Below are 27,612 nucleotides of genomic sequence, written 5' to 3'. Positions count from 1 at the left end.
CTACCTGTGACCGTTGATGAACTCCAGATGCTAGCAAGGTCCAAGGAGTGTTTTGCTACGGAGCTGATTTGCAAGCTAGAATCGCTGTCATTGGCTCTCTTGAAATTGCCACACATCCCACATACCTGCCCTTGGTATTTAGAGGAAAGGGTTACAAAGAGGCTGTGTGCCAGGTCATAGCTCACGGTTAAACCAAAGTCAGTTGTTAAAACAACGTAAAATCCATGTTGATAAATGGCAATCCTCTGGCTTTTCAAATGGACAGGAATGTGCTGAGCTATACCATTGATCTATATGAAGGGGGGGGGAAAAACAGGTGATGCAGTGATTAGAATGCAGTATTGCAAGATAACTCTGCCCACTGTCAGGAGTTCAATCCTGACCAGCTCAAGGTTGACTCAGCCTTCCATCTTTCCAAAGTCAGTAAAATGAAGACCCAGATTGTTGGGGGCCATAGGCTGACTCTGTAAACTGCTTAGAGAGGGCTGTACAGCACTATGAAGCAGTATATACGTAGGTCTAAGTGCTATTGCTACTGCTATTAGAACTCATCTTTTTCTCAATTACCATTTACCAATGATGACACTTTCATTTGCTTCATGGTGACTACACCCTAATCACTATTAGCTGGCAGGTAATGTGACCCTAAAGACCTTAAGCCTTTGCTTGTGGAATGCCAATATCTGATGATGTCTACTGTGGATACTTAACATTTTCTCTTCTGACTCAGAACTGGATGGTCCCAGTTGATTGTACATAGCCACCATTTTAATTCTCTGTAATTTCTGGTGCAGTGCCAATGGGAGGCTTGATGGGAAAGAAAAGTAGTGATCAGATATTGCTAGGAGACTGACTCTATGGGACACTAATGGAGTTTAGAAAGAAGGGATTTAGACAGTTACCCTACTTCAAATATTGAAATAATGTGTCAAGCATCATGAAATGCAGAGGCTAACCCATATTTAAAAAGGGACGCGGTGGCTCAGTGGGTTAGGACGCTGAGCTTGTCGATCAGAAGGTCGGCAGTTTGGCGGGTCGAATCCCGAGTGCCGCGTAACAGAGTGAGCGCCTGTTACTCGTCCCAGCTTCTGCCAACCTAGCAGTTCGAAAGCAGGTAAAAATGCAAGTAGAAAAATAGGGACCACTACGGTGGGAAGGTAACAGCGTTCCGTGCGCCTTTGGTGTCTAGTCATGCCGGCCACATGACCACGGAGACGTCCTCGGACAAACGCTGGCTCTTCGGCTATGAAACGGAGATGAGCACCGGCCCCTAGAGTCGGAAACGACTAGCACGCATGTGCGGGGGAACCTTTACCTTTACTTTTTAACCCATATTTGTGTGTGTGTGTGTGTGTGTGTGTGTGTGTGTGTGTGTGTGTGTGTGTGAAAGAGAGAGAGAGAGAGAGAGAGAGAGAGAGAGAGAGAGAGAGAGAGAGAGAGAGAGAGAGAGAGAGAGAGAGAGGAGGAGGAGGAGGAGGAGGAGGAGGAGGAGGAGGAGGAGGAGGAGGAGGAGGAGGAGGAGGAGGTGGAGGAGGATAGAGGAGGAGGAGGAGGAATGGTTATGGTCGTGCTGATCCTAACATTGAATATGGAGCATTCATAGATAAAGACAGATTCAGAGATAAAGTTAGAGAAGCTTTTGGCATCTCTCCTTTAAACTCATTTACATTTTAAAGACCTAGTCTAAATATGTTCCAAATGTGGCGGCGTATTGGAGACTCTGAAGGCATAGGATTCCCAGCCTCTCCTGGTGGCCCTCAACCTCATTCATGATAGATCTTTTTTTGCTGGCCTACTCAATGTCAGTGTTTCCCATATTGTGAATAATTGCCCTCCAAAGCTGGAGGTTAAGCAGATATTCCTCCTCTAACTTAAAGCTCAAACCTCAGACTTATAAGGTGATACATCCTACATCCCTTGGGTTGTTGTCTCAGAGGTTACAGGAGGATGTTTCTAACACTCTTCTTTTTTAAAACATTTGTTCACTTGGAATACAACAATAAATGCAAAACATACTTAAAATCACACCCTACTTTCGGATTACAGATAGGTGAAATTGTCCTCACCAACACCCTCCCGTGGTGCTCCCTCTGCAGATGTATCCGGGTGTCATTCACTAGAACCATCACCATTGATATCTCAGGAAAAAGCCTGGTAGATGTCTTCTCATTCTTCACTTCAACTCTGAAAGAAGGCAAAAACTTGGACATTGGGCACAATTCCACCAAGACATACATAGAGGTCCCTTGGAAGCTGTACGGTTGTCCATCGAAGGTGATGTGGTGAAGAAATCCAGAAATTTGACAGATGCCATCTGACAACATGTGGCAACCATACACTCCCTTCTGAACGCCACAGAATTGGTCTGGACCACAGAAGGAACCATCAGCTTCAACGGCAGAGATGGAGCCATCACAGCGATACTTTTTTTTACAGTTTTCTCCTTCCAAGAAGAATGTTTCCCCTTTCAAGTAATACTGTCCATTGTAACTGCAGCCACACTGCTCCCACGGCACACAGTCAGTGCCACTCAGCACAAACCCTGCTTCACACTGGCATCCTTCCACACACATGTTCTGGAAGCAGTTTGGAGGTCCAGCTGGTTGGGTGCAAGAGGCAGGGCAGGGAGAGCCACAAAGTACATAACGACTGTTCTCTGGGCAAGTTAACTCTAAATGCAAAATATCAGATCATTTGTTTTAATACCAAAGACAGATTTGGGAATTAATATAATGGGGATAAAAGAGTAGGAACAGTAATGTAAAATATTTTTGCAAGATCAAATCTGGGTCGGTCACAAATCCGAAAGCTCGGAGGACTAAACTGCTAATTGTGAGAGTTTAAAAACCACATGTGTATGTGTTTGTGTACAACAGTGTACCTTGTTTTGCAACATTGACTTCTCTTCCAATAAATATTACTAATTGAAACTCTGGAAAACTTGTTCATTAACTGTTTCCAGTGCAGATTGACAGGAGTGAAGATCTGATTCACACACAAACATATATAGTCATTCATTCATTCATTCATTCATTCATTCAGTCATTCATTCATTCATTCTTTAAAAACTATTTAACAGAAAGAGAAGCAAGATTCTCACACAGTGGAATGCCATGTTTAACAGACACCATATTTTATCTGCAAACCTGCAAAAAATGTTCATTTCTGTTTTTTAAAACCAGTCTTTATACTGAATATGACTTACCACACCCAGTGATCTTTCTCCATGGCTGAATCCTGACGTGGTTTGCTTGACATCTCTGGGCGTAGGTAGATAGTACTTCACACAGAATCTTGCGGCTGCCCTGTGTTGTGCATAGGATCTTCACACAATTCTCTGCATAATACTGAGCTTCTGTTTGGTCCTGGCAGTCTTGAAATGGCCCATTAATATCACGAATGAGTCCACAATAAGCCAGCGATCTGTACTGGGCCAATTCAGTTTCACTGCAATTTGGTAAGGGCATGACAGCTGCGCAGTGGAATGGGGAGCCAGAATCTTTCCAGCTGTTGCCAAAAGTCTCTGGATCCTGAACCACGGAGCCCCTGGGAGTCCTTAAGTCATTGTGGTGATTCTGGTTGAAATCTCCACCAAGGCCGCAGAGAGACCCTGAGTAAATTTCAGGAACTGAAACTGACACGTGGTAAGACCAATCGTAGGAAACAGAGAGGCCGATATCAGTCTTAATAGTGAGGAAGGTGGTGGTAGAATAGGCATAGAGTTTTCCCATTGCAAGGTTGATGGGCAGATTCATCAGAAAACCATTCACCTGAGACAAAGTCAGGGGAACAATGTCCTTGTCAAATTCATTGGTGTATTTAACTAGTCAGTACACCCTCCATCTTCTACTAGCTAACTATAAGGATCTAGACAGAAAATTAGACAAATTACCTTCTTCTCAGGTAATCCTAGACCAGGGGTAGGCAACCTTGGCTCTTTTATGACTGGTGGACTTCAACTCCCAGAATTCCTGAGCCAGCATGGCTCAGCTTGGAAACCTGTCCCTTTCCCCTCAGCATGGCTAGCTCAGGAATTCTGGGAGTTGAAGTCCACAAGTCATAGAGCGGCCTAGGCCTAGGCCAGGGGTAGGCAACCTTGGCTCTTTTATGACTCGTGGTCTTCAACCCCCAGAATTCCTGAGCCAGCATGGCTCAGCTTGGAAACCTCTCCCTTTCCCCTCAGCATGGCTGGCTCAGGAATTCTGGGAGTTGAAGTCCATGAGTCATAAAAGAGCCAAGGTTGCCTACCCCTGGTCTAGACCAAAAAGATTTTCTATTTCCAGCCCAATTTCCTAATGTTGAATGTTATTCTCTTAAAGTTCTAGGTGGATGTTGAACAACAGGTGGATGTTATTCCACATCAAGCCCAGGAAACACAAGACATTTTCATTTATGTTAAACTAGGCTAGGCTAGGCAATAGCACCAACACTAGTAACTGTACTCTTGGGTTCAAGTCAGACTCTCCTCCCTGAACAAAGTGAAAGTTCGGTACCGCCTTGGGATCAGAGATACCTATGATCAACTTCCCAATCACCCATGGAGCTCATTGTGTGACAGAAGGGGGGGGGCAGTCACACACTCTTGATCCAATGAGTTTCCCAGATTCTTAGGGCTGTTGTGGGGATGTGGGAGAAAGATTCTTTTAACCTCAGAGATCTTTCTGCAAATGTAATTCTAATTTTATCTTTCTTTCTACATTGCCACTGTAGAAAGTAGATTCCCAACAAAACTGATCAACTTGTTAACAGGGTTCACATGATATGTTTAACTTGATCCATGAATTAAGCCATTCTATGGTTGAACCAAAGTTAGCATGTTGTTGAATGCACATCTACGTAAGCTTGTTGTACAGAGTATATAATGAGCTATAAGAATAACCTTGAAGAACAGGAGGAAGACCTGACACCAAGTCAATGGTTAGATAAAAGAACTTGGAGTCCAAGGCAGAAATGTAATTTGAGAAAATGTCTTAAATTTGATCCTCCCTGGTTTCCTTAAAGATAAAGGGAGAGAGAAGGAAAACACTTTCAGACTTTCAAGATTCTGTTACTATAACCCTATAATAAAAGTAATATTTGATTTCATAACTTTCTATCTTAGTCCGGTCTATTCTGAAGGGCTAATATAGACTCATTGTAAAGAAAGCAGTTTTTTAGATCCTACAGACATTCCAATGGAAACTAGTTAGAACTTACAATACTCTTACCTTTATTAAGCCATACTGCCCTTTTGCGACAATTATTTTCTCCCCATAGATTTCAAGTTCCAACTGCTTTATCCAGGATACCGAGATAGAATCCTTATGCATATTTAATACTCGAATGTTGAAGCCTGGAAGTTTTCCTGGAGGACCACAGTATGAAACAAGGGTGTATTTGCAGGCCCCTTGAAAACTAAAGGACACACCATCAAAAGTGATATAGTTTGAAGGGCCATATAGATGCATCAAGCCAAATGTCATTGGATAACAACTCCGTACATCGTCCACAACCTTGCACATTTCCTGAGCTTGGCAGGCATGTTCTTGACATTCCATTGGGTGAGCAGCTTGCGTGCAGATGCATCTTTGGCTACAAGTATCCCCCAGGATCACTTGTTCTCCCAGCTGGTAATAACGGCCATTCAGTGTGCAGCCACAGAGTTTCACAGGCATGCAGACCCCGCCATTCAGAACATAGCCTTCCCTGCAGAAGCAGCCTGAGATGCAAGGTTTTTTGCAAAGGGTAGGGGCCTGGAGATTGGCACACGTGGCAGGACAAGCTGGGCCACAAAAGTCATAGTACTTGTTGGCTGGACAGGTGATGCCTGAAAAGAAAAAGATCAAATGGGTTTGGGAACTCATCAGCTTTCAGGCAAAGCAATGTGCCCAGAATATTTTTGTAACATAAATGTGGTAGAATCTCCAGCTAGACTGGAAGGTGGTGTTAAAAGAGGGGGCTGAGTTTAGAGAAAGTGGCACAAACCTGACTTTTCCCCCCAGAATCCCTGAAACCTTAACTGACCATTCCTAGGGGAATACGGTCAGTCTGGTGAGATTCTTGCAACATAAGTGCATAACAATAAAGTTTCTGATTGAGACTGTTCATGAATAGTTCAGGTTGCTTGTGCCTGACAATAAATAAACCAGGTTTGGTGGTACAAGCATGATAATTATTTGTATGATAATTTGCTATCATGCAGCATATCAAATTCGCAAATGTGATAATTTGCCTTCGTTCATGATAATGAGCATTTCCAAGGGCAGATGTTATATACAAATGCTGCACCTTGACTTACGAATACATCGACAGACATTTTCCTAATGGGAACTACACCCTCCTTATTTTGCTTACTGCATCCTACTGCCTGCCGCCAGTCCATCACCTTCACACCAGAAATGGTGCACATTTCATCATAGGCTTCAATGGCCATACAGAACATGCGATTGCCTGATCCGTAGTGGCATAAATCATAGACACAGGATTCATAATACAAGTCTGGGTTATTGAGCCAGTGACATTCAGAGAACGGCCCCGAGCTGTTAATTAAGATTGCACAGAACTGTTTGTACTTGAGTTGATTTGGGCAACGGATGAGGTCTTCGGTCTTGTTCTTACAGCTGAAAAAGATACACAAGGAACAAAGTTACAAAGGCATGATTACGCATCACCCGGGAGACTGAGCTGTCCGGAAGAGGACTAGCTGATCTATCTAATTAAATTGTTTTAATTGCTCTCTTTCTGAAACACTGTTCTTCTCAAATGATGCTGTCCTGATATCCTGCAGTCGGTTGGGACCATCAGAATTTCTGGGCCCTCTGATTCCAGGGTGCTCTAGCTTTTCAGATGGGGGACAAAAAGGGGTCATCCTACCGTGCAGAGGTGGTATTTGATATCCAAGCATTTCCAAACTGTGCGTCGTTCAGAGCTTTGTCTCCAGAGGGTAAAGCTTTATCATCAGAAGCATCACCGTTGAAGTTGCCACACATGCCACAGAGCTGATTCCGATACTCTGGACCCACACGTATGAAGACACTACTTGCCCCGTTGAACTGGACTTCCATATTAGCCTTGGTTCTCACGGTCAGCATATTGCTCACTCTCAAGATTCGAGCAACGGATCCTACATTGGCTGGTAGTTGGGTTCTTCTACCATTAACCTTTCATAAAAGAAACACCGTAAAAGTTTCTGTAGTGCTAACATAACAAAGAAGAAGAAGAAGAAGAAGAAGAAGAAGAAGAAGAAGAAGAAGAAGAAGAAGAAGAAGAAGAAGAAGAAGAAGAAGAAGAAGAAGAAGAAGAAGAACAACAACAACAACAACAACAACAACAACAACAATAACAATAACAATAACAATAACAATAATAATAATAATAATAATAATAATAATAATAATGTTGAAAGGGACCTTGGAGGTCTTCTAGTCCAACCCCCTGCTCAGGCAGGAAACCCCATACTATTTCAGACAAATGTTGTCCAATCTCTTCTTTAAAACTTCCAGTGTTGGAGCATTCACAACTTCTGGAGGCAGGTTGTTACACTGGTTAATTGTTCTGTCAGGAAGTTTCTCCTTAGTTCTAGGTTGCTTCTCTCCTTGATGAGTTTCCATCCATTGCTTCTTGTCCTGCCTTCAGGTGCTTTGGAGAATAGCTTGACTCCCTCTTCTTTGTGGCAGCCCCTGAGATATTGGAAGACTGCTATCATGTCCCCCCTCGTCCTTCTCTTCATTAGACTAGACATACCCAATTCCAGCAACTGTTCCTTACATGTTTTAGCCTCCAGTCCCCTAACTTCATCTTCTCTGAATGACTGGCTATGTTGCTAAACAAGGAGTTGATGGAAATCTAGAACCAACACTGTCAGCAACAAAGTAGAAATGTTCTAGGATGGTGCTTCCCAAACTGTTTCCTTCATTTACCCCAAACTGCTCATCAGAAAGTCCTTTTTACCCAATGTCTGTAAAACACTTGTCCCTGTTGTGATTGGATCCTGTATTTGTGGGTCCAAAAATACTTTTACCCAATTTTGGGTAATTTATACTAGAGCTAATATGTTTGGGAAGCATTGCTCTAGGATTTGGAATGATTTTCTTTTTAAGTAAACCCACTTCATTTGCTTTCCCCAAACTAATATGGGACTCACAATAACAACAAAAGATGTTTACTCAATGGAACATCTTGCCTCCTGGAATTGTGGGTGCTCCAGGTTTTCTAGAAAAGATAGGACAATCATTTGTCCGGGATGATATAAGGACTCCTAGGGGGTTGGACTAGAAGACCTCCAAGGTCCCTTTCAACCCTATGATTCTATAAGTCAACGAGTCTCTGTCACTTAACCACCACTTACATGGACAGCTTTGCCTCGCTCAAGGAGAATGTGGGTACTCGATTGGTGCATCTGAAGCCAGATTTCCACACGGTAAGCAAAGGAAACTCTGGGATTCTGGAAGTGTCGGTTTTCAATGACAATCCGGAAGGAGAAATCCAGCGTGGAGTTGCAAGTGTGAGAGACCTCATAGCCACAGATGCCCTGGAAGTGCACCAGTGCACCATCAAATGTGAAATAGTGAGGATCTCCTGTGACAACGCAGGTAGTCAAGAGACTGTGGCAGCCATACGATCCCTGCTTCAATGTACATTGTTGGTCTGGCTTACATCTAGCTGGGAAACAGCGAAAATTGCCTCGGGAATGGCAATGGCATTTTTTAGTACAGCCAGGCAGCCAAACGTGCTTTCCAACCTGCATGCCGAACATAGAGGTCAATACGGAAGATGCAATGAGAACAGAGTGTGCTTTTCAATTATTTTTGTGTTATCTAGAGATCAGAAAGACACTGAATTAAAACTATGGAGGAAAATCAGAAGTCTAACAAGGCGATAAGTCATAATTTTACCAAAAGAAATGTTGTTGGAATTCTTTCTTGTAAGATCTAATAGATAATTTCATTGCTAATAACAGCCCATGGAGCTTTAACTCCTTACTCAGAAAAAGATGTATCTTTCTAATTGGTAAATGACACATTTAGATGTCGTGTGCATGATCCAGTTAAGAAATGGTACAGATGCTATATGTACAGTTTGTTATACTCTCTCCTGTCATAGAATGTATTTTAAGTTTTTGTTTTTTCTTTCTGTAACATAAGGTAATACTAATAGTAGTGTTGTAGCCAGGGAAGTTGAATCATGTCCACTTTTGTTTTTAAATGTACATTTAATAAAATTTTCTAATAAAAAAAAGATTCAGCCAGCCAGCTCATTGCCTTGTAGGTCATTCTCCCTTTCATGTGTGCATGAACATATTACAAAAATAGCGTGTAGGTACAAGAGAATGAGTTAAGAGAAATTAAATGTTTTGTTCAGAATGATTGTATTCTCATAAACCTATTCAACAGTGCATATAGTGTATAGGTAAAGGTTCCCCCGCACATGCGTGCTAGTCGTTTCCGACTCTAGGGGCCAGTGCTCATCTCCGTTTCAAAGCCAAAGAGCCAGCGCTTGTCCGAGGACGTCTCCGTGGTCATGTGGCCGGCATGACTAGATGCCAAAGGCACACGGAATGCTGTTACCTTCCCACCGTAGTGGTCCCTATTTTTCTACTTGCATTTTTTACGTGCTTTCGAACTGTTAGGTTGGCAGAAGCTAGGACAAGTAATAGGTGCTCACTCTGTTACGCGGCACTCAGGATTCAACCCGCCAAACTGCCGACCTTCTGATCGACAAGCTCAGCGTCCTAGCCCACTGAGCCACCGCGTCCCTATATATTGTATAGTGAAATGAAAATGTTGTAACTCCCATAAAATAACTTGACTGAAAAAAAAGAAATGGTAAGACCAAAGGGAAGATAATTATTTTTACTGAACAAATGAATCTTAATGGATAAGCTGGGATGAATATAATTCATAACGCTAAAGAACAGAGGTAAGAAAAGCAACGTCACAAATAGTCATGGCTGCCTCCCATACAAGTTGCCGCTTTCTAATGTTCATCCAATCTCCTCTACTCTATTCAACTTTCCAGATTGTTCTGCGGGGTTTATTGAGACGATGACTTATGGTACCTTCTCCTCGATTCCCCCACTCGCCTAATTCTCTCCAAAAGCTGCCCGTAAGCAAAGTACATGTTCCACTGCGTTATGAAGTGTTGGCTTTGATGGGGGCATCCCACTTACTTTATAATAGCGTCCGTCATACTTGCAACCGCACTCTTCTAGCTGGACACACTTGCTGACACTCTGAAAGTACCCATCATCGCAGAAACACCCTTCAGAGCAAGCGATGCCTTGGACACCCTGAAGAAAACTGGCAGAACATTCTTTATCCACAGGATTCTCGCACAGCCCATAGTGACTATGTTCTGCGCATTGAAAATCTAGGGGGAGAAAAATGGGATAATCTGAGAAGCAGCAATTTGCATATATCTGCTGGGGGAGCTATGAGTAGAAGTGCACATCTAGTAAAAAAAGTAGAGGAAGGGAGGAAGGGAGGACGTATAGGTGTGCTAGAAAAAGTAGGAGAAAGCTCCACCCAATACTGGCTTTGGTCCTTCCTACAACAGTAACTTAGGATAAAGGAAGTTTTTTATCTAAAGCAGGGCTCCCCAACCCCCAGTCCATGGACTGGCAACAGTCCGTGGCATGCCAGCAACTGGGCCACACAAACAAGTGAAGCCCCATCTGTGAGATGCAGGCACCATGCAAAACCACGCCCCCTCCAGTCCACAGAAAAACCTTTCTCCATGGAACCGGTCCCTGGTGCCCAAAAGGTTGGGGGCCACTGATCTAAAGCCTCTAGAGCAGTAAGATGTACAGGATCCTGAAATGGTGTTTATTCCTCACGATTCAAGCCAAAAGAGGCAATGTCCCCAGTTATAATGCAACAACAGCTGGAAAGCTGCATATTGTCCACCCAAGCTCTAGATGATAAAACAGTAGATGAACATTCCCAGAAGACCATTAGATGGGTCTTCACGGCAGGACTGCTGCTGGATTCAGAAAACATGCTTATCTAATAAGTGCATTTGTCTCCTATAGGGGAGCATTATCTATATCTAGTCTTCCTGTATCACGTACAGTAGTACAAATTCAAAATGGCATGTTGGATAAGCGATGAGATACATACAACAGAAACTTTCATTCCTCCAGGCAGAAATGTTTACATTTTGTCGTTGGCAGGCTGCTGCATAGTTCTGAATGGAGTGGCATAGGATAGTGTGGTCCAAGGCAGAGATGCACAGATCCAACATGCAATTGTACATGTAGGGCTCAGGATTAACTTGAGAATGACAAGAAGCAAAGGGCCCGTGGGGATTTTGAATGATCCAGCATTTGTATTTTGCCTGGATGAGATGTTGCTTCTCCAAACATTCTGGGTAAGAACCAGCAGAGTCATCCTTACAGCTAGTCTCTGGCTTCCAGCTGGCAGCAAAATGGAAGACATCCTTTCCTAAAGAGCCATTTGGCATCCCAAAGTCATCATTGGCCACGCCGTTGAAATTTCCACAGAGCCCACAGGTTTGTCCCATGTACTGGGGAGGAAGGACCACAAGGAGGTTTTGCACTAAGTCGTAGCTCACAATCAGGTTGAATTTTGTTTTCAGAATGATATTCAGCCCATGCTGGAAAATGACAGTCTCTCCTTGATTGAGGTTCACTGGGAGATTCACGGTTGCTCCGTTGATCTGATTTGAAGAAGCAAAGAAGACAGGAAGACCGGTTAATTTGAAGGTCCGTCAAGAACAAGCTACTCATCTATTTGTCTCAAAGGTGCTTTTTCGCGAGGCCACTGGGCTTCCTGGTTTTTCTTTGAAGACGTTTCGCTTCTCGTCCAAGAAGCTTCTTCAGCTTCTTGGAGGAGAAGCCAAACGTCTTCAAAGAAAAACAAGGCAGCCCAGTGGCCTCGTGAAAAAGCACCTTTGGGACAACTGTGACCTGGATAACTGGGAATCTCCATAGATACTCCTCTATTTTTACTCATTGGAAGGAGCTTTAAAGGTTAAGATTCTTTACTTCTCTCTCCTTCGTTTTTGTGCTGCCCTCTTTCATTCACTAAACCACCTTTTTTTTTTCAGCCACTTGCATCACACTGTGATAGAAAGCTAGCCTGTCAGCCGCTTCTATGTCCCTATGGATTTTTTTTCCATTAGTTGTTTATCACTTCCATTAAAAGAAATCAATAGTATAGCTAGCATGCTGATCTAGTAGGAAGGGACAAATAATGAGAAGGCCATGTCTGCCTTTTCCTTTGTCTTCTCTTTGAAATGTAGTAGGCCAAAGGTATATAAGTGGTCATCTGCCTTTGCTTGGGGCGGCTCAACAAACTGCCGATGCTTTCTTGGGAGGCTGATGCACGCTGTCAGAACTTGCATGCTTAGTAAATCTACGTTGTTATTTGGTTGTTTTAAGCGAGCAGGTTTTTGAGCAGGTTTTAGACTTTCAAGAGAGAGTTTAAAATTTAAGGTCCATACTGCCCGCTGTCAGGAAAGGAAAAAGAAAGCTTTTTAAGTTTACTTTTTAAAAAGCCACCTAAAACAGTTGCTAACACCATGACAAATTCCACAAGATTGTTCCATTCAGCTAAAAAACAAAACAAAAAACTAGTTATTTTATAAGAGTTAAAGTGCGATAGATTTAATATTTTATTGTTGTTTGCATAAGGTAGACTATGATTGCTTGTATTTTTATACCCTGTATTGAGCTCTGAGAAGTCGGGGAGGGGGGAGGGGGAAGGGAGGGAGGTGTTGGGGAGGGTTGGGGAGAGGGGAGGGGGTTGGGAGGGGTTTTGTTTTTTAAAAAAAATGTATTGTAAAACTTTTCAATAAAAAAAAAAGTTTAAATAATGTCAACAAGTCAGGTTGATCAACAGCTTTCAGCTATAGCAGTTATGGAGAACAGCCATATTTGGAGTGTGTGTTTCTCTGAGACATCAGACTACTACATTACAAAGAAATCTGCTTCTTAGATGTCCTGTTTGTACGTTTCTTATTACTGAAAACAAACACTGAACTAAATAGACAAGATTGGGATAACCTCTCAAAAGCAAAAGAGGCCATTGCATTCTTCCATTTTTTCTCTCTAAATGCATTTGCAACTTATTTTCTTATTTCTCTGAATTAGGGCACTAATGAACCGAAGAAGTTTTTTGGATGAGAAGTGAAATGTTTTCAAAGGAAAAAAAAACACCACCAAGAAAGTCCAGTTGCCTTTTGGAAAAAGCACCTTTGGGACAACCGTGACTTGGATGATTGAGAATCTCCATAGACATATCTAGAAGAATTCTCTCTAATTTGGTGCCCTCTTGGCAGTGGCGTAGTGTGGGTTGTCAGCACCCGGGGCAAGGCAAGTAATTTGTGCCCCCTAACCCGTGGATTTTAGCACTCGAGTCTCTTCCACTAGATTAAAGAAACCCTTACCCGCTGCACTGTCCCTCCCCCAGATAGTCCCTCACTCTCTCTCCGCACCGCACCGCACGCCTGGCACACCCCCCCTTCACAGTGGGCGGCGACCCGGCGGCTCGGATCGGATTCGCACAGCCAGCACTGCAGTGAGAGAGAGTGAGCCAGGCAGGGGCAGAGAGCTGCGAGTGCGAGCGCCCCCCCCAGATGTTGCGCCCGGTGCGGCCAGCCCCCCCTGCACCCCCCACGCTACGCCACTGCCTCTTGGCGCCCAACCTGGTGGTAAGTAGGGACTACAACTTGCATCACAGTGATAGGGTGTTCTGGGAGTTGTAGTCCCACAGGTACCTAGCTGGATGAGACTGCTCAAGGCCTTGCCCAAGAAGTGTTACCTTGATGGTTCCCCAGAAACCTTTCTGCAGACGTATCTGATGGGCGTCCACTTGAACAAACACTTCTGAAGTCACAGGCAATGGCTGGTTGGTCAACTTCTCATTCTTCACCTCAACTCTAAAGAAGGGCAAGTCTGCCATGCTTCCACATAGTTCTGCAAAGACATATTTGCACGTCCCCTGGAATTCAAAATGCTGCCCATCAAACGTGGTGTAGTGAAGATACCCCAACGCCTGACAGAAGCCCTCGGAGAGCTTGTGACACCCATGAACGCCTTTCTGGGTGCCACAGAACTCTCCAGGACCACAGGTGGAGTTGACACACTCCACAGCATGGCTGGTGCTGTTACAGCTGCAGAAGCTCCTGCAATCCTCTCCCTGCCAGAAATTTTCCTCAGCCAGGTAATATCTTCCCTCATAAGTACAGCCACATTGATCTTGGACCACACACTCCACGCCACTCCGCACAAATCCAGGGTTGCAGTGACACCCTTCCACGCAACTCGTCTGACAGCTGGAAGGTGTGGCTAAGGAGGCACAGGAAGATGAGCAGGGAGGTCCGCAGAGATCATAAAAGCTATTAGCAGGACACAACAATTCTGGGGAGAAAAAAAAGCACTCCTATCAGAAACTGGGAACGCAGAAGTACAAGTTCTTTCCTATTGCTTAACCTAAGGGGAAAGGAAGGCAAACCAAGAAGCAATATAATTTTGCTTCAGCCTGCACATCAGCACAACCCTAGTCATGTGATTCCGAGATGTTAAATAGAAAAGGTGAGATCCTACTCAGTGGACATGGCAATGCCAGGCCTCAGCTAATGATGGGCATTTGCATTTATCTGTCATACTGTATTAACTTCCCATAACTGCAGAGCAATGCATTGGCAAGGGTATCTTGGGAAAATTTAAATGGCAGATGAATGCAATGTTTTGGAGAAGCAGAATGAGATTATTATTTTTTTTAAAGAACTGGAAAAGTTCGGAGTAGGTAGTAACAGTTGGGCCTGGTGATCCTTAGCAACTGTTCTAAAAGACTAGATTCTAATCCTGAACATCTTTGTTCAGTTTTAGCCTTCCCAATTTACCTAAGGGATATTTGTAAGTATCAAAGCAGAGTGGTTAGACCAGAGGTCCCCAAACTTTTGGGCACCAGGGACCGGTTCTGTGTAGAGAGGTTTTTCTATGGACCTGAAAGTGCGTGGTTTTGTGTGCTGCCTGCATCCCACGGATGGGGCTTTGCTTGTTTGTCTGGCCCGGTTGCTGTCATGCCACAGACCGGTGCTGGTCCACAGACCAGGAGTTGGGGACCCCTGGCTTAGAATACAGTATTGCCAGCTAATTTTGCCAATTGCCAGCAGTTTGATTCTCATGGTTGACTCAGCCTTCCATCCTTCTGAGGTCGGTAAATTGAGGACCCAGATTGTTGGGGGCAATAGGCTGACTCTGTAAACCATTTAGAGGGGGCTCTAAAGCACTGGGAAGCGGTATATAAGTCTAAGTGCTATTGCTATTGCAGACTGACTCTGTCCACTGGCTGGAGTTCGATCCTCAAGATTGACTTAGCCTTCCATCCTTCTGAGGTCGGTAAAATGAGGACCCAGATTGTTGGGGGCAATAGGCTGACTCTGTAAACCATTTAGAGGGGGCTGTAAAGCCCTGTGAAGCAGCATATAAGTCTAAGCTCCATTGCTATTGCTATGAATAAGATAGACTATGTGCACAAGTAATTTTCATTTAATTGATGCTTTTCGATTAGTTGGGGGTTACAGTTATTGAAAGGTGCAGTCCCACACTTCTGGAAGGTGACCAGTTAAGGAAGGCTGTTCTGAAACAACATGAATATGCGTAACATTACTATAACCCCACCAGGCTCGTAAATCAGCACCAGCTTACCACACCCAGTCATCTCCCTCCAGGGCTGAATGGCAATGCCACGGCTTTGGCACTGCTGGGTATATGCTCCCAGGGTTTTGCATAGGCTGGTGCCAGAGGTGGCACACATATCCTTCACACAGTGATCAAAGTGGATTTGAGCAGTAGCAGGGTCACTGCATAGTTGAAATGGCCCACTTGGATCCCGGATGATGCCACAGGAACGCAAAGGCCAGTATTGAGATTCGTCACAGGAGGCGGGAAGCCCAATGACTGTACAGTGGAAAGATGAAGTGGGTTCTTTCCAGCTGTTGCCGAGAGCGATAGGACTGGAAACAATCCTGCCATTGGGGCTTTGGAAATCGTCCTTCTGATTTCCATTGAAGTTTCCACTAAGGCCGCAAAGCAACCCGGAATAGTTCTTGGGGACTGACATTGATACAGAGTAGGACCAGTCGTAAGAGACGGAGAGACCAAAATCGGTCTGAACGTGGACGGAAAAGCCACTGTAGTAGGCATAGAGCTTTTCTGCTGGAAGAATAAAGGGCAGGTTGACCAGAAGGCCATTCACCTGAGAAAGAAAGGAAGAGAAGTCAAGGCAACATTGGTTATCATTGACAGTAAATCATTACAACTTTTCCACTAATGGCGCAGCGATTAGAATGCAGCATAGCAGGCTGCTAACTCTGCCCACAGCCTGGCGTTCGATCCAGACTGGCTCAAGGTTGTCTCAGCCTTCCATCCTTCCAAGGTGGGTAAAATGAGGAGCCAGATTGTTGGGGGCAAATAAAATGCAAATAACGCTGACATTGTAAAATCCCCAGAGAGTACTATAAAGCATTATGGGGCAGTGTGTATGTCTATGTGCTATTGCTATTGCTAAAGTGGCACCCTTTAAAATGGATTGGGTTGAGACTTTTGTAATCACCAGAAGTAATTGCAATTATAGTGGGAAAAGCTAAAAACCATCAAACAGATTATGAGTGAATATGTAAACTGTATTTCATTACTTTAAATTAAAATTAAATGAAAGGCAGGGTTTTATCCTGGCCCCACCAACTTCAGGCATGTGGCTTCTATATGACGCAAGATTGGTTAAGCTGTTTTTGTTATTCCAGCTTCTATTGCTATTCTTGGATTTGGTCAAAACTATTTTAGGAATGGACATTTTTGTAATCTCATTAAATATTTACTGATGTGGCTTCCCTTTTTTGACGGTCCAGAGTTTTGTCAAGAAGACTTGGTTGTACATTTGTGGCGAAACCACAGAGAGTGAGAAGAAGAGATTGAATAATGACCACAGCAGAAACCTCAGCCAAGGAATTGTGTTCTGCAGGCATGGGTCAAAAGCAATAGGCACATTTGTTCTATAGGGCGAACATTCATCAAGTATTGTGATGGTGAATTAACCAAACGGTTGCTAATTGAATGGTGGGTAAACAAGAGCCACCAGTATTGTTCTTACCTGTATTTTGTCATAGTGATCCGCCATCATAACAATCTGCTGCCCGTAGACCTCCACCTCCACCTGGTGGATCCATGATGCGGCCAAAGATGTCCGATGTTCATTCTGTACTTTGACAGCAAAGCTTGGTAGCTTGTTCAAAGGGCCACAGTACTTGCTCAAAGTATATGTGCACGTCCCTTCGTAATCAAATGCCACTCCGTCAAAGGTGACATAATGGGGATCTCCAAACACCCAGGAACTGCCAACTTCCTCAGCATGGCATCCCAAGATGCCACCCACCACTTTGCAGGTTTCCTGACCACTACATGCGTGCTCTTGGCACTCCATTGGGTGGGAAGGCTGCCTACAAACGCATTTCTTGCTGCAGGAATCTATCAGGATTTCCTCACCACTCACTTCATAATACTGGTTGTTCAACGTGCAGCCACAGTGGCTCAGGGGCACACATGCACCTCCACTGAGAATGTAGCCTTTGTTGCAACAGCAGCCCTCTCGGCAAGGCTTAGAGCAGAAGAGTGGAGCAGTGGAATCCAGACAGCTGGGTGGGCAAGCAGTAGCGCAAATTTCATAATGGCTGTTCTCCGGACAAGTGATTTCTGAGAGAAAGGACACATGAAGGAAGAGGGGAAAAAAAAATCAGGTGCAGACCGTGTCATGTTTTGTATCAAACCAAGTCCCAACACCTCCGCTATGCAAATATGTCCTGCTGCTCCATTCAGACACACGTTCCACCTCCATCTGCTCTCAGCCTTCTCCAACTTGATGATGCCCTATGAATGTGTTGCATCTCATTTCCAACATCATCAGAGGCAACAACCAGCTGAAGCCCATCATGTCCGGAGGACACCAAGTTGGAAAAGGTGCATCTAGCCGCCTGTCATTCTCCCCAATGCTGCTGTCTGCAAGGTTAGATGGGAAGGCTGAAGTAACATGTTGCAATAGGAGCTTGTGGTAATTGGTTCTTCACATCTACATATGTTGACAGACCCACACAGAAATACACACACAAGAACATATTGTTTTTCTCTCTCACCAAACGTCCACCAATCCCTTTTCTTCATGCATCCCATATTAAAGCTATTAGGATAGTACCAATCACAAACTAAGGGACGCAGTGGCTCAGTGGGTTAGGACACTGAGCTTGTCGATCAGAAGGTCAGCAGTTTGGCGGGTCGAATCCCGAGTGCCGCGTAACAGAGTGAGCGCCTGTTACTCGTCCCAGCTTCTGCCAACCTAGCAGTTTGAAAGCACGTAAAAATACAAGTAGAAAAATAGGGACCACTACGGTGGGAAGGTAACAGTGTTCCGTGCGCCTTTGGCATCTAGTCATGCCGGCCACATGACCACGGAGACGTCCTCAGACAAGCACTGGCTCTTCGGCTTTGAAACGGAGATGAGCACCGGCCCCTAGAGTTGGAAACAACTAGCACGCATGTGCGGGGAAACCTTTACCTTTACCTAATCACAAACTTCATTACCAGGAAGATCAGTCATCAGAACACAGCAATCAGGACACATGTTTCTGCCATCTTACGGGTTTTAAGAACAATTTGGCAATTTTAAGACTTGTGGACTTCAACTTCCAGAATTCCCCCGCCAGCATGGTTTGCTGAGGAATTCTAGAAGTTGAAGTCCACATGTCTTAAAGTTGCCATATTTGGAGATTTCTGGGTTAGAAAAAAGCATGCCCCATCAGTTGTCTGGATGTGCCCCAGGTCCCATTAATCATATTTTTAATGGACCAGAATGTACAAATTGCATCTCTCTCTACTGATTACTCACTGCACTATGACATTTATTACAATTCCCTCCAGGGATTGAGAGGTTGTTTATTTATACTTATTAATTTTACTCACCGCATTGTGTCTGTTCTCTCCATTGCCCAACTGTGATGTTGGCTGATTGACAACGTTCAGCGTAAATATGGAGGAGATTGCATAGCACAGTCCGGTTCCCTCCAGCGGTACAGACATCATTAAGACACACTTCCATCAAGCTAGATACAGGCACCATCTGTGCACAGTTAGCAAAAGGACCTGGGGATTTTTCTAGAATGCCACAGTATTCTGAGCTGGAATAATTGGCTAATTTAGTCAAGGGGCAAGTTGTTGGTTGTTGGATGTCCCCACAGCGGTCCTCAACATTTTTGACCTGCCAGCTTCTAGCAAATAGAGTCACTGATTCCACCAAGGATCCATTAGGGGTTGAGAAGTCATCCGAGGGATTCTCATTCAAAGTTCCACAGAGGCCACAAGTAGCATTTTGATATCTGGCAGGAACCCCAATCGCCACATGCTGATTCCCAGTGTAGGAAAAGGTTACTCCAAAATCAGTATCTAATTTCACGGAGAAGCCACTCTTACGCATTTGGATCTTGCCACCAAGCAGGACCACAGGAAGAAGTGTCTTTATTCCACCAATCTACCAAGGGGTTCCATACAATAAAGTGGAATCAGAGTTACTGGTTTAATCTTAGCTAGATTGGATCAATCGATCTATCTGGTCATTAGGAGTCAAAACCAATTTGTTGTTCCATAATCAATCAATCATACTGGATTTAAGAAAGTGTTGCTGGCATTTGATGCTACCCAAGACCCAAATCTGCTGTGCAAGAAACAACCTAAACTACTATGTCCTACTAGACACAGGCTTGGGATTTAGAGAATTGCTAACAGCTGCTCCCATTGCTCTGAGGCCTTTTCTCACTTAAAGTCCAAAGTTCTGAACAGCCCTTGTTACTATACAATAACCTAAGACAGGGGTCCCCAACCCCACCCCCGGTCCATGAAATGGGACTGGGCTGTAGCTTGCCAGAAACCAGGCCACACAAAGCAGAGAAGCAGGCACCACTTGAAATCACGCCCCCTCCAATCCATGGAAAAACCTCTTTCCACAGAACCAGTCCCTGGTGCCCAAAAGATTGATGGGCCCTGATGTAGGAGGTGGGTTGAAAATTAAAATCATCACCTTGTAGACCCTGAAAGTTAGAAAGGTCCATTTAGGCCACGGGTAGGCAACCTTGGCTCTTTTATGACTTGTGGACTTCAACTCCCAGAATTCCTGAGCCAGCTATGCTGGCTCAGAAATTCTGGGAGTTGAAGTCCACGAGTCATAAAAGAGCTCAAGGTTGCCTACCCCTGATTTAGGCCCATGAGCCAAAGTCCTACTAATGAATTAAACTGAACCAAATAAAATCATCCCTCAACAACATCTAGAAGGTGGGTGTCAGGACCCACCCCAAACCACGTCTTAGGAAGACAAAACTCTTGGAGTCAAATCTAGTCCAAAAAGAATCTTTACTATGACATGCTTGGTTGTAGGAATACAAGACAGGACTTATTATTTTCCACGAACTAAACCCTTATAAAGAGTTCCCGGTTTAACCTTAACCCCATTTGGTCAGTCCCCCATCATTTACCTCGTATCATCCCTCTCGTGGGAAAAAGGAACTTAGGACTTTTTATGTTTATTGCTCCCTTCCGTGACAAAAGCCAGATGCTAGCCCCCCCTTTTGTTTCCCCAGTTCAAAAGGCTTCTCTTTTCCTTTGAAATGCCTAATACCGGTTCAATACACATCCGTTTCCTCCTCTTCGGGAGATGGCAGAATCCATGGAATAATGTTTTAAACATACATTTATGAATATGATATAAATGGATTCTGACAGTGGGGCTGAATTAAGCCATGAGCTGAATTGGAGACACTAATTCAGATGACTTACCATGACATGCCCAGTAGAGTTGGTCATTAAAACAATGTCCTGCCCATAGACTACCATGCGCAAATATTCTATGCGGGGAGCATCTGAGGCTGTTCCTTGTACCTTGGCTTCCAACTGGTAGTACGTCAGGCTTTGGTTGTGCGAGGGTGCGCATGCCTGAGACAACACATAAGTGCAATCACCTTGAAAATGGTATAGTTGGCCATCAAAGGTGGTGTAATGTTGTCCACCTAAGACTTGGCAGGATGCACTGAGGATAGGCTGGCACATGTGATACCAGGAAACCGGCTGGCAGATCTCATCTGCAGAGCAGTTTTCAGACTGGCATATCACTGTGTGAGTGTCCAGCATGCACTGGCACTTCTTCTCACAGGTTGATTCACTCCAGAAGATGACACTGAGAGGTAAGAAGTTAGCTGTGAAGACAAAGGACACATCACAAATATTTGGAAAGCCCAGGAAATGCATGCTTCTCGTAGCTTATTATTTGCACTGAACTAACAAAAAGAAAAGTTAAATACATAAACAAAAGTAACAAAATAATTCCCACCCTCCTCAAAAAATAATACCCATACCCCTATAATGGAAAACAATGCATATATTTGTAACAGGAAGGCCTGGACACATTGAAATATTCCAAGTATATGACAAGAAATAGAAATCCATTTTCTTATTCCGATGCTGAAAACAAAAGAAAACAAAGCCCCCACCTCATTCACAAATTATAAACCATTGCTACAAATTATATGTCAATTTGTTCTTATCATATTGCATTAAAATTCTTCTGCTTATTCCCCACCCACCCCCACTCCATATGGAAAGTTCACTTTTTGATGTTTTTGGTCAGTTCCAAATTTGGGGGATGCAAGCAAAACATGTGCATCCTTAAAATTAATAAAATTAACATCCCATTATTTCAACTAGAAATGCCACTACTAGGACGCCTATAGATTTTGAGGATTAGTGTCTGCCAGAGACTGGTCAACAGAACTCTTATACAGAACTAGAAAGCGTAAAAATGACAGCTTATCTATGGATCACAGTTTGAATTAGCTGTAAACATGTTTATTCTAAAGCATTCTGGTAATAATGATGTGCTTATTGTTCTCCCAGTGGCAGTTTAGGGAGACATGTGGTTCATAAATCAAAAGCCATGTCTTAATGTAATAAAGATTGCTCCTCTTAGAGGAACTATATCATAAGTAAGTAGTCATAGCATACTGTATATACAGGGGGGGTTAATGCAATTGTGGTTATACTGACTTTAGATTAATGTGCAAGCAAAAGCAAAGCTATTCAGAGACTATCAAAGACCTATGTTTGAACATGTAGGAGATACACAGAACATAAATATTTCTTCCATATTAAGTACTGTGAAGCTCTTGTGCTTCCTCAATATTAATTTTATTTGTATTTATGTCGATATGCCACTGTTATGTCTAAAGGCTTGCTGAACATCTCACTATATAAAAAACATAAACAGATGAATATTCTACATCTAGTTCTTGGGATAAATGAAGCACTTTCGTGGAATATTGGCTAGCCATCATAAATTGATAGAAGGTCTATATTCAGAGAGTCATCAAAAGCAACAACCTGGTGCAAATAAAGGGACATTGCTGTTGACATTCTAGCTAAAATTATGAGGTGAACATGACTACCCATCACTAGATTAATGAACTTCTGGCTGATTCCTTTATGGCATTTTTTCTTATGATCTCATTGGGTAGCATTCAATGTACCTTTGTACACACAGCCATTGGGCACTGCAAAAACGTCCACCTCAAATACCCAACGCCCAGGGTCCACAATGTTGCTTGTTGAGCTGATGTTCATTATGCTTGGAGTCCAAGAACCAGGAATATTGAAATAATTATCAGCATCCCCATTATTAAATCCGGCCTATAAGAAATGAAAAAAAAGCATTATAAAAAGATGGGAAAAGAGCAAGGGGTGATGCTGGGTTATGGGACCTTGGCCTTCTATTCAACCTTGGTTGTGTTACTGGCCATAAAATAAGCATGAAAATAAACTGGGTGGATGGAGATAAATGTTTCTGTAAGTCACACTTGCCTTTAGGTGCTTACAATATAAGTGTTTTCTTTAACAGGAAATTGCGTCCATGTAATTTTTGGGTAATATCTCACCCAAATAACCAGATATAATTTCACTCAGGTTTTCTAGATCAAGGTCATCTAGTTGGATGCAATATCTCTAATTTGGGCATTTCCTACTCTAGGACTTTACAGTAGTTCCTTGCATGTTCAGCAAAGACCTTGTTGGGAAATCCTGAGTGTCTGGCTGGGAAAGGCTGGGAAAGATGTGCCTTTAGGAGACACTTACCTGGGCAGGTGTGCCCTCTAAGCCTGTGTGAGCATCTCCACCGCTTGCTTGCCCTGATATCCACTGAATATCCTGATAATTCAGCATCACAAAAGACTTTTTGCCATCGGAAGTTAAAACAGCCTGAAATGTGTTCACCTGTAGAGAATTGATTACATTATAATTATATCAATTATTAATTGGTGCTTTCAAGTCAGTCTTGACCTCTGGTCATTGCCTCTGCAGTTTTCTTGAAAGCATTTTTTGGAAATGGTTGACCTCTTCTTAGGGCTGAGAGGTGACTGGCCCAAGGTAACCCAGCTGGCTTTGTGCCTAAGGCAGAACTAGCACCCACAATTTCCCAGTTTCTAGCTGGGGGCCTTTAACCACTACACCAGAGGTCCCCAACCTTTTGGGCACGAGAGACCGGTTCTGTGGAGAAAGGTTTTTCCGCGGACCGGAGAGTGTGTGGTTTTGTGTGCTACCTGCATCTCGCGGATGGGGCTTTGTTTGTTTGTGCGGACCGGTTGCTGGCGTGCCATGGCTTGGTACTGGTCCACGGACTGGGGGGTTGGGGACCCCCGCACTACACCATACTGGCTCTTTCACATTAGAAATAGATGTTCTTATGACAGGAGGTGTCCATCAAAACCTTTTTGAGTGAAAAGTTCCCTCGTTCAAGTTCAGTTGAACCAGCCTACCTTGGTAGACAACGATCCGTAGAAAGCCACTTGGTCCCAGGTAGCCACAAGGGCCCAGGTTGCTGTGAACTTTTCATGTGGAAAGTAAGCATTTATATCAGCCGTGACTCTCTGCAGTAGCCCCTGGTCTTGGCTCTGCCTGTAGTATACCTCCCCTGTGATGCGATTGTCAACATCAGCCCAGAAGGGAGCGACAAAGGCTCTGCCATCCATCAGAGGGAAAGGATCCGGGGTGAACTGACTGACAGGGTTGCCAAAAGACACCACCCCATTGTTGTTCACCTGGAGGGATGAAAGGAGAGGCCTGTGGTATGGTCAAGCCATCGATAAATGTAACTTTGTAGGAGACAGTCAGAGAATACTTACGTAAAGGGAATGATATTTCCGCCCATAAAAGTAGAAATATTCTGAGATGGAGATCTCAGGAGATGCGCCATCATCTGCCTTGGGGGTGCTTCTGTCCTGATACTGGGGACCATAAGGATAGAGCAGGGTGTCTGGAAAGGTCCCCAGGAAACAAAAGAGATTAAGGTAGGTAAATGGTAAAGGTAAAGGTTCCCCCGCACATGCGTCCTAGTTGTTTCCGACTCTAGGGGCCGGTGCTCATCTCCGTTTCAAAGCCGAAGAGCTAGCGCTTGTCCGAGGACGTCTCCGTGGTCATGTGGCCGCATGACTAGACGCCAAAGGCACACGGAATGCTGTTACCTTCCCACCGTAGTGGTCCCTATTTTTCTACTTGCATTTTTACGTGCTTTCGAACTGCTAGGTTGGCAGAAGCTGGGAAGAGTAACAGGCGCTCACTCTGCTACGCGGCACTCGGGATTCAACCCGCCAAACTGCCGATCATCTGATCGACAAGCTCAGCATCCTAACCCACTGAGCCACTCTGTCCCTCTAAGGTAAGTAGAAGACCTAATATGCAACATTTACAATATCAGTAAGCGTCGGTTCTCCAGATTGATTTGAGCAGCCATAATATAAAAGCTGTGGAATTCTTAGTAGTTCCAGGAAAAGAAGCCACTTCTGGGGGCCACCCAGAATTAGGTATGAGATGGGTGGCTATATAATTGCTTTTTTAAAAAAAAATTCACTGTAAAGCTGGGCAAAAGAAAGTCAAAATGATTCTGCTTTCATATACCCAGAAATACATAGGTTCTCAGTTCAAAATGAGTAGGCTTCCTGGAATCCTTATATATTCCTTTTATGTTAACAAATCTTGTTAAAGCGAACAAGATTAAAGCGAATCCAGATTGGGAAGAAATCACGTTCAGGCAGCAGCCAAAGAGCTTGATATAGTCCCAATATCATGCCTATTGTTCTTTCGGGAGTAATTTGGGACAAGATTTGTGCTATTGGGGATACCATCCTTACTCAACCAGGGCTTTCTCCAGATGTGCCCTCAGCTGAGACTTTTGGGATCAATCCACATATCAGGAAAATGTCTTCAGGTTGTTGTTCTTTTTGCATTTTGACAACCTCAATCAAACTGACGCTCATGGCTTTTTCCTTGGTGCATTCAGATGAATTGTTTGGTGCAGTTGATCCAAAAACTGAATGTGTCTCATATTGGCTGGAATATTCTACAGGCTTTACCACAACATTTGAAGATCACTTACCTGTGTCAGGCACACTTTCCAAAGACAACACTTGTGATGCTTAAAAGAAAAAAAAAGGCAAGTGAATAGAAGATGTTGAGACTCTAGAAAGAGTACAGAGAAGAGCAACAAAGATGATTGGGGGACTGGAGGCTAAAACGTATAAGGAACGGTTGCAGGAATTGGGTATGTCTAGTTTAATGAAGAGAAGGATGAGGGGGGACATGATAGCAGTCTTCCATTATCTCAGGGGCTGCCCCAAAGAAGAGGGAGTCAAGCTATTCTCCAAAGTGCCTGAAGGCAGGAAAAGAAGTAACAGATGGAAACTAATCATGGAGAGAAGCAACCTGGAATTAAGGAGAAACTTCCTGACAGTTAGAACAATTAATCAGTGAACAACCTGCCTCCAGAAGCGGTGAATGCTCCAACACTGGAAGTTTTTAAGAAGAGACTGGGCAGCCATTTGTCCGAAATGGTATAGGGTTTTCTGCCTAAGCAGGGGGATGGACTAGAAGACCTCCAAGGTCCCTTCCAACTTTATTATTATTATTAAACTCAGCTGCACCAAAAGACAACTAGGAAATCTGAGTTTTGCAGGGCAAAAGATATAGAAGATACTAGATGAAATCCCCACATCCCCCCCCACACCATTCTGGAACACAGCAGGAAATTTAAAGCACAGTTCTCTCATTGGATACCACCTGTTGCTGCTTAGCCGTCAAGGAAAACTTGTTGAACTATGGGGAACTCTATCAGTCAACAATTCCTCCTCTCTCAGTTGGGGAACTCAGTCCTGCCTTCTTATAAATTGCTGCTAATCAGATCTAATCCTAAAACGTCTTATCCAGAATTAAATAGAAATAAATTAAATTAGGTGTTGTGTAGATGCCTCCACTAAAACCATGAAATGGGTTGCAAAAAAAAAATTGGGGGGGAGAGAAATAATAGTGACAATAAAGTAAATCATGCTGTGTAATTTATTCAACAGAACTTTGGCACAAACTCACCCAGGGCTAGGAACTTCATCAGCCAGGGAAGGTAAGATCTCATATCCCCAACTGTTCTTTCCATTCATATATCAGAAATTATGCAGGAAACCTAAGAATGTATAAATTTATTACTGGCTTAATGTTGTTCTTAATACATTTCTTGGCAGTAATATTACCCATATTTATTGTACACTGTGGGGTTTATATCTGAGCACCTAAACAAAGAATGGGGACGCATATAATTACCTATAGCTAAGAGTCTACTTAATTAAAGCAAATATTTCTCCAACAGCTGTCATTTTAAACTTATTTCTGCTCAGCCCTTCAGGACCTTGCAAAGGAAAAAAAAGAACTCACATAAATACAGTATTCAGAAATATTCCTTGCCTTTAAAATGCTACTATTTACCTTCTTGATATGACTTACAATTTATTTTCTCCTTCTGATAGCCCTTATTCTCATCAGAGTTTTTACAGCCTCTTCCCAACTTTTATTTCACATTTAAAGCATGAAGTTAACTGTGACTGTCTTAAAAACTCTCATTAACAGGGAGAGTTGAGGTTCCTGTGGATAGGTTTATTCATCTTTTCCACCAAGGCTTTCATTTTAACATCCTGCAGATTTACTGCAATTAGGAAATGCCACTTTCAGTCAGTGGCATTTTATCCACTGATTTTATCCATCCAAGAATTGCCTTAAAAGGAGGGCTGGGGGGGGGGGAAGAAGAGAGGGACTGATCCAGCAAAACTTACCTGATGAATTCAGTGACAAAATGAGAATTTCAACCTGGATCTTTCTTCTTTTAGCTTGCATGCTAAAGCATGATTGAAAGATCAGTGAAGTACTGTAGGGGAACAGGAATAGAAATATTTGCAGAAAGGAAAGCAAAACGGGCTCACCATAAAATTCTTACCCATCAGTTCTCTGCAGCGCAGTGCTGGAACGGGCTCAGATCCCTGATCTTTATTACCCTCTGTTCTCTCTCTAGGGGTTATATACAATCTCCCAGAAAGTGCAATTGAAAACTAATTCTGAATGCACGCATAGGAAAGAATAGGTTCATTTGTCAAACCCAGCATCAGTAGAAACATTTGGACAAGAATATAACGATTCTTCGAGGTTTTCCCATTGCAGCTAAAAGCTCAACATCAGAAACTGCAAATGGAAATAATGGATTTCACTAGCAT

General features: G+C 43.5%; 1 protein-coding gene across 1 annotated transcript; it reads right to left on the bottom strand.

Moving 5' to 3' along the window:
* On the bottom strand, positions 1–26,486 carry LOC308671881 (IgGFc-binding protein-like; the record flags this gene model as incomplete). The annotated part of the gene is made up of 21 exons (XM_081334364.1): positions 1–30; positions 126–290; positions 2,067–2,599; positions 3,206–3,770; positions 5,208–5,806; positions 6,334–6,599; positions 6,853–7,139; positions 8,327–8,509; positions 10,148–10,347; positions 11,097–11,655; positions 13,761–14,359; positions 15,653–16,202; positions 17,097–17,695; positions 19,463–19,520; positions 20,819–21,234; positions 22,561–22,720; positions 23,162–23,299; positions 23,842–24,123; positions 24,208–24,338; positions 25,458–25,496; positions 26,444–26,486. 21 exons carry the CDS (start codon positions 26,484–26,486, stop codon positions 1–3), a joined length of 6,402 nt encoding a protein of 2,133 aa, XP_081190490.1.
* Between the last annotated feature and the right edge of the window lie 1,126 nt (positions 26,487–27,612).

Source organism: Vipera berus, assembly GCF_964194415.1.
Source record: "Vipera berus genome assembly, chromosome: 9".
NCBI classification, from domain to species: domain Eukaryota; kingdom Metazoa; phylum Chordata; class Lepidosauria; order Squamata; family Viperidae; genus Vipera; species Vipera berus.
The sequence above is the reverse complement of the archived record's forward strand: the minus strand, read 5'-3'. Positions and strand labels throughout refer to the sequence as shown.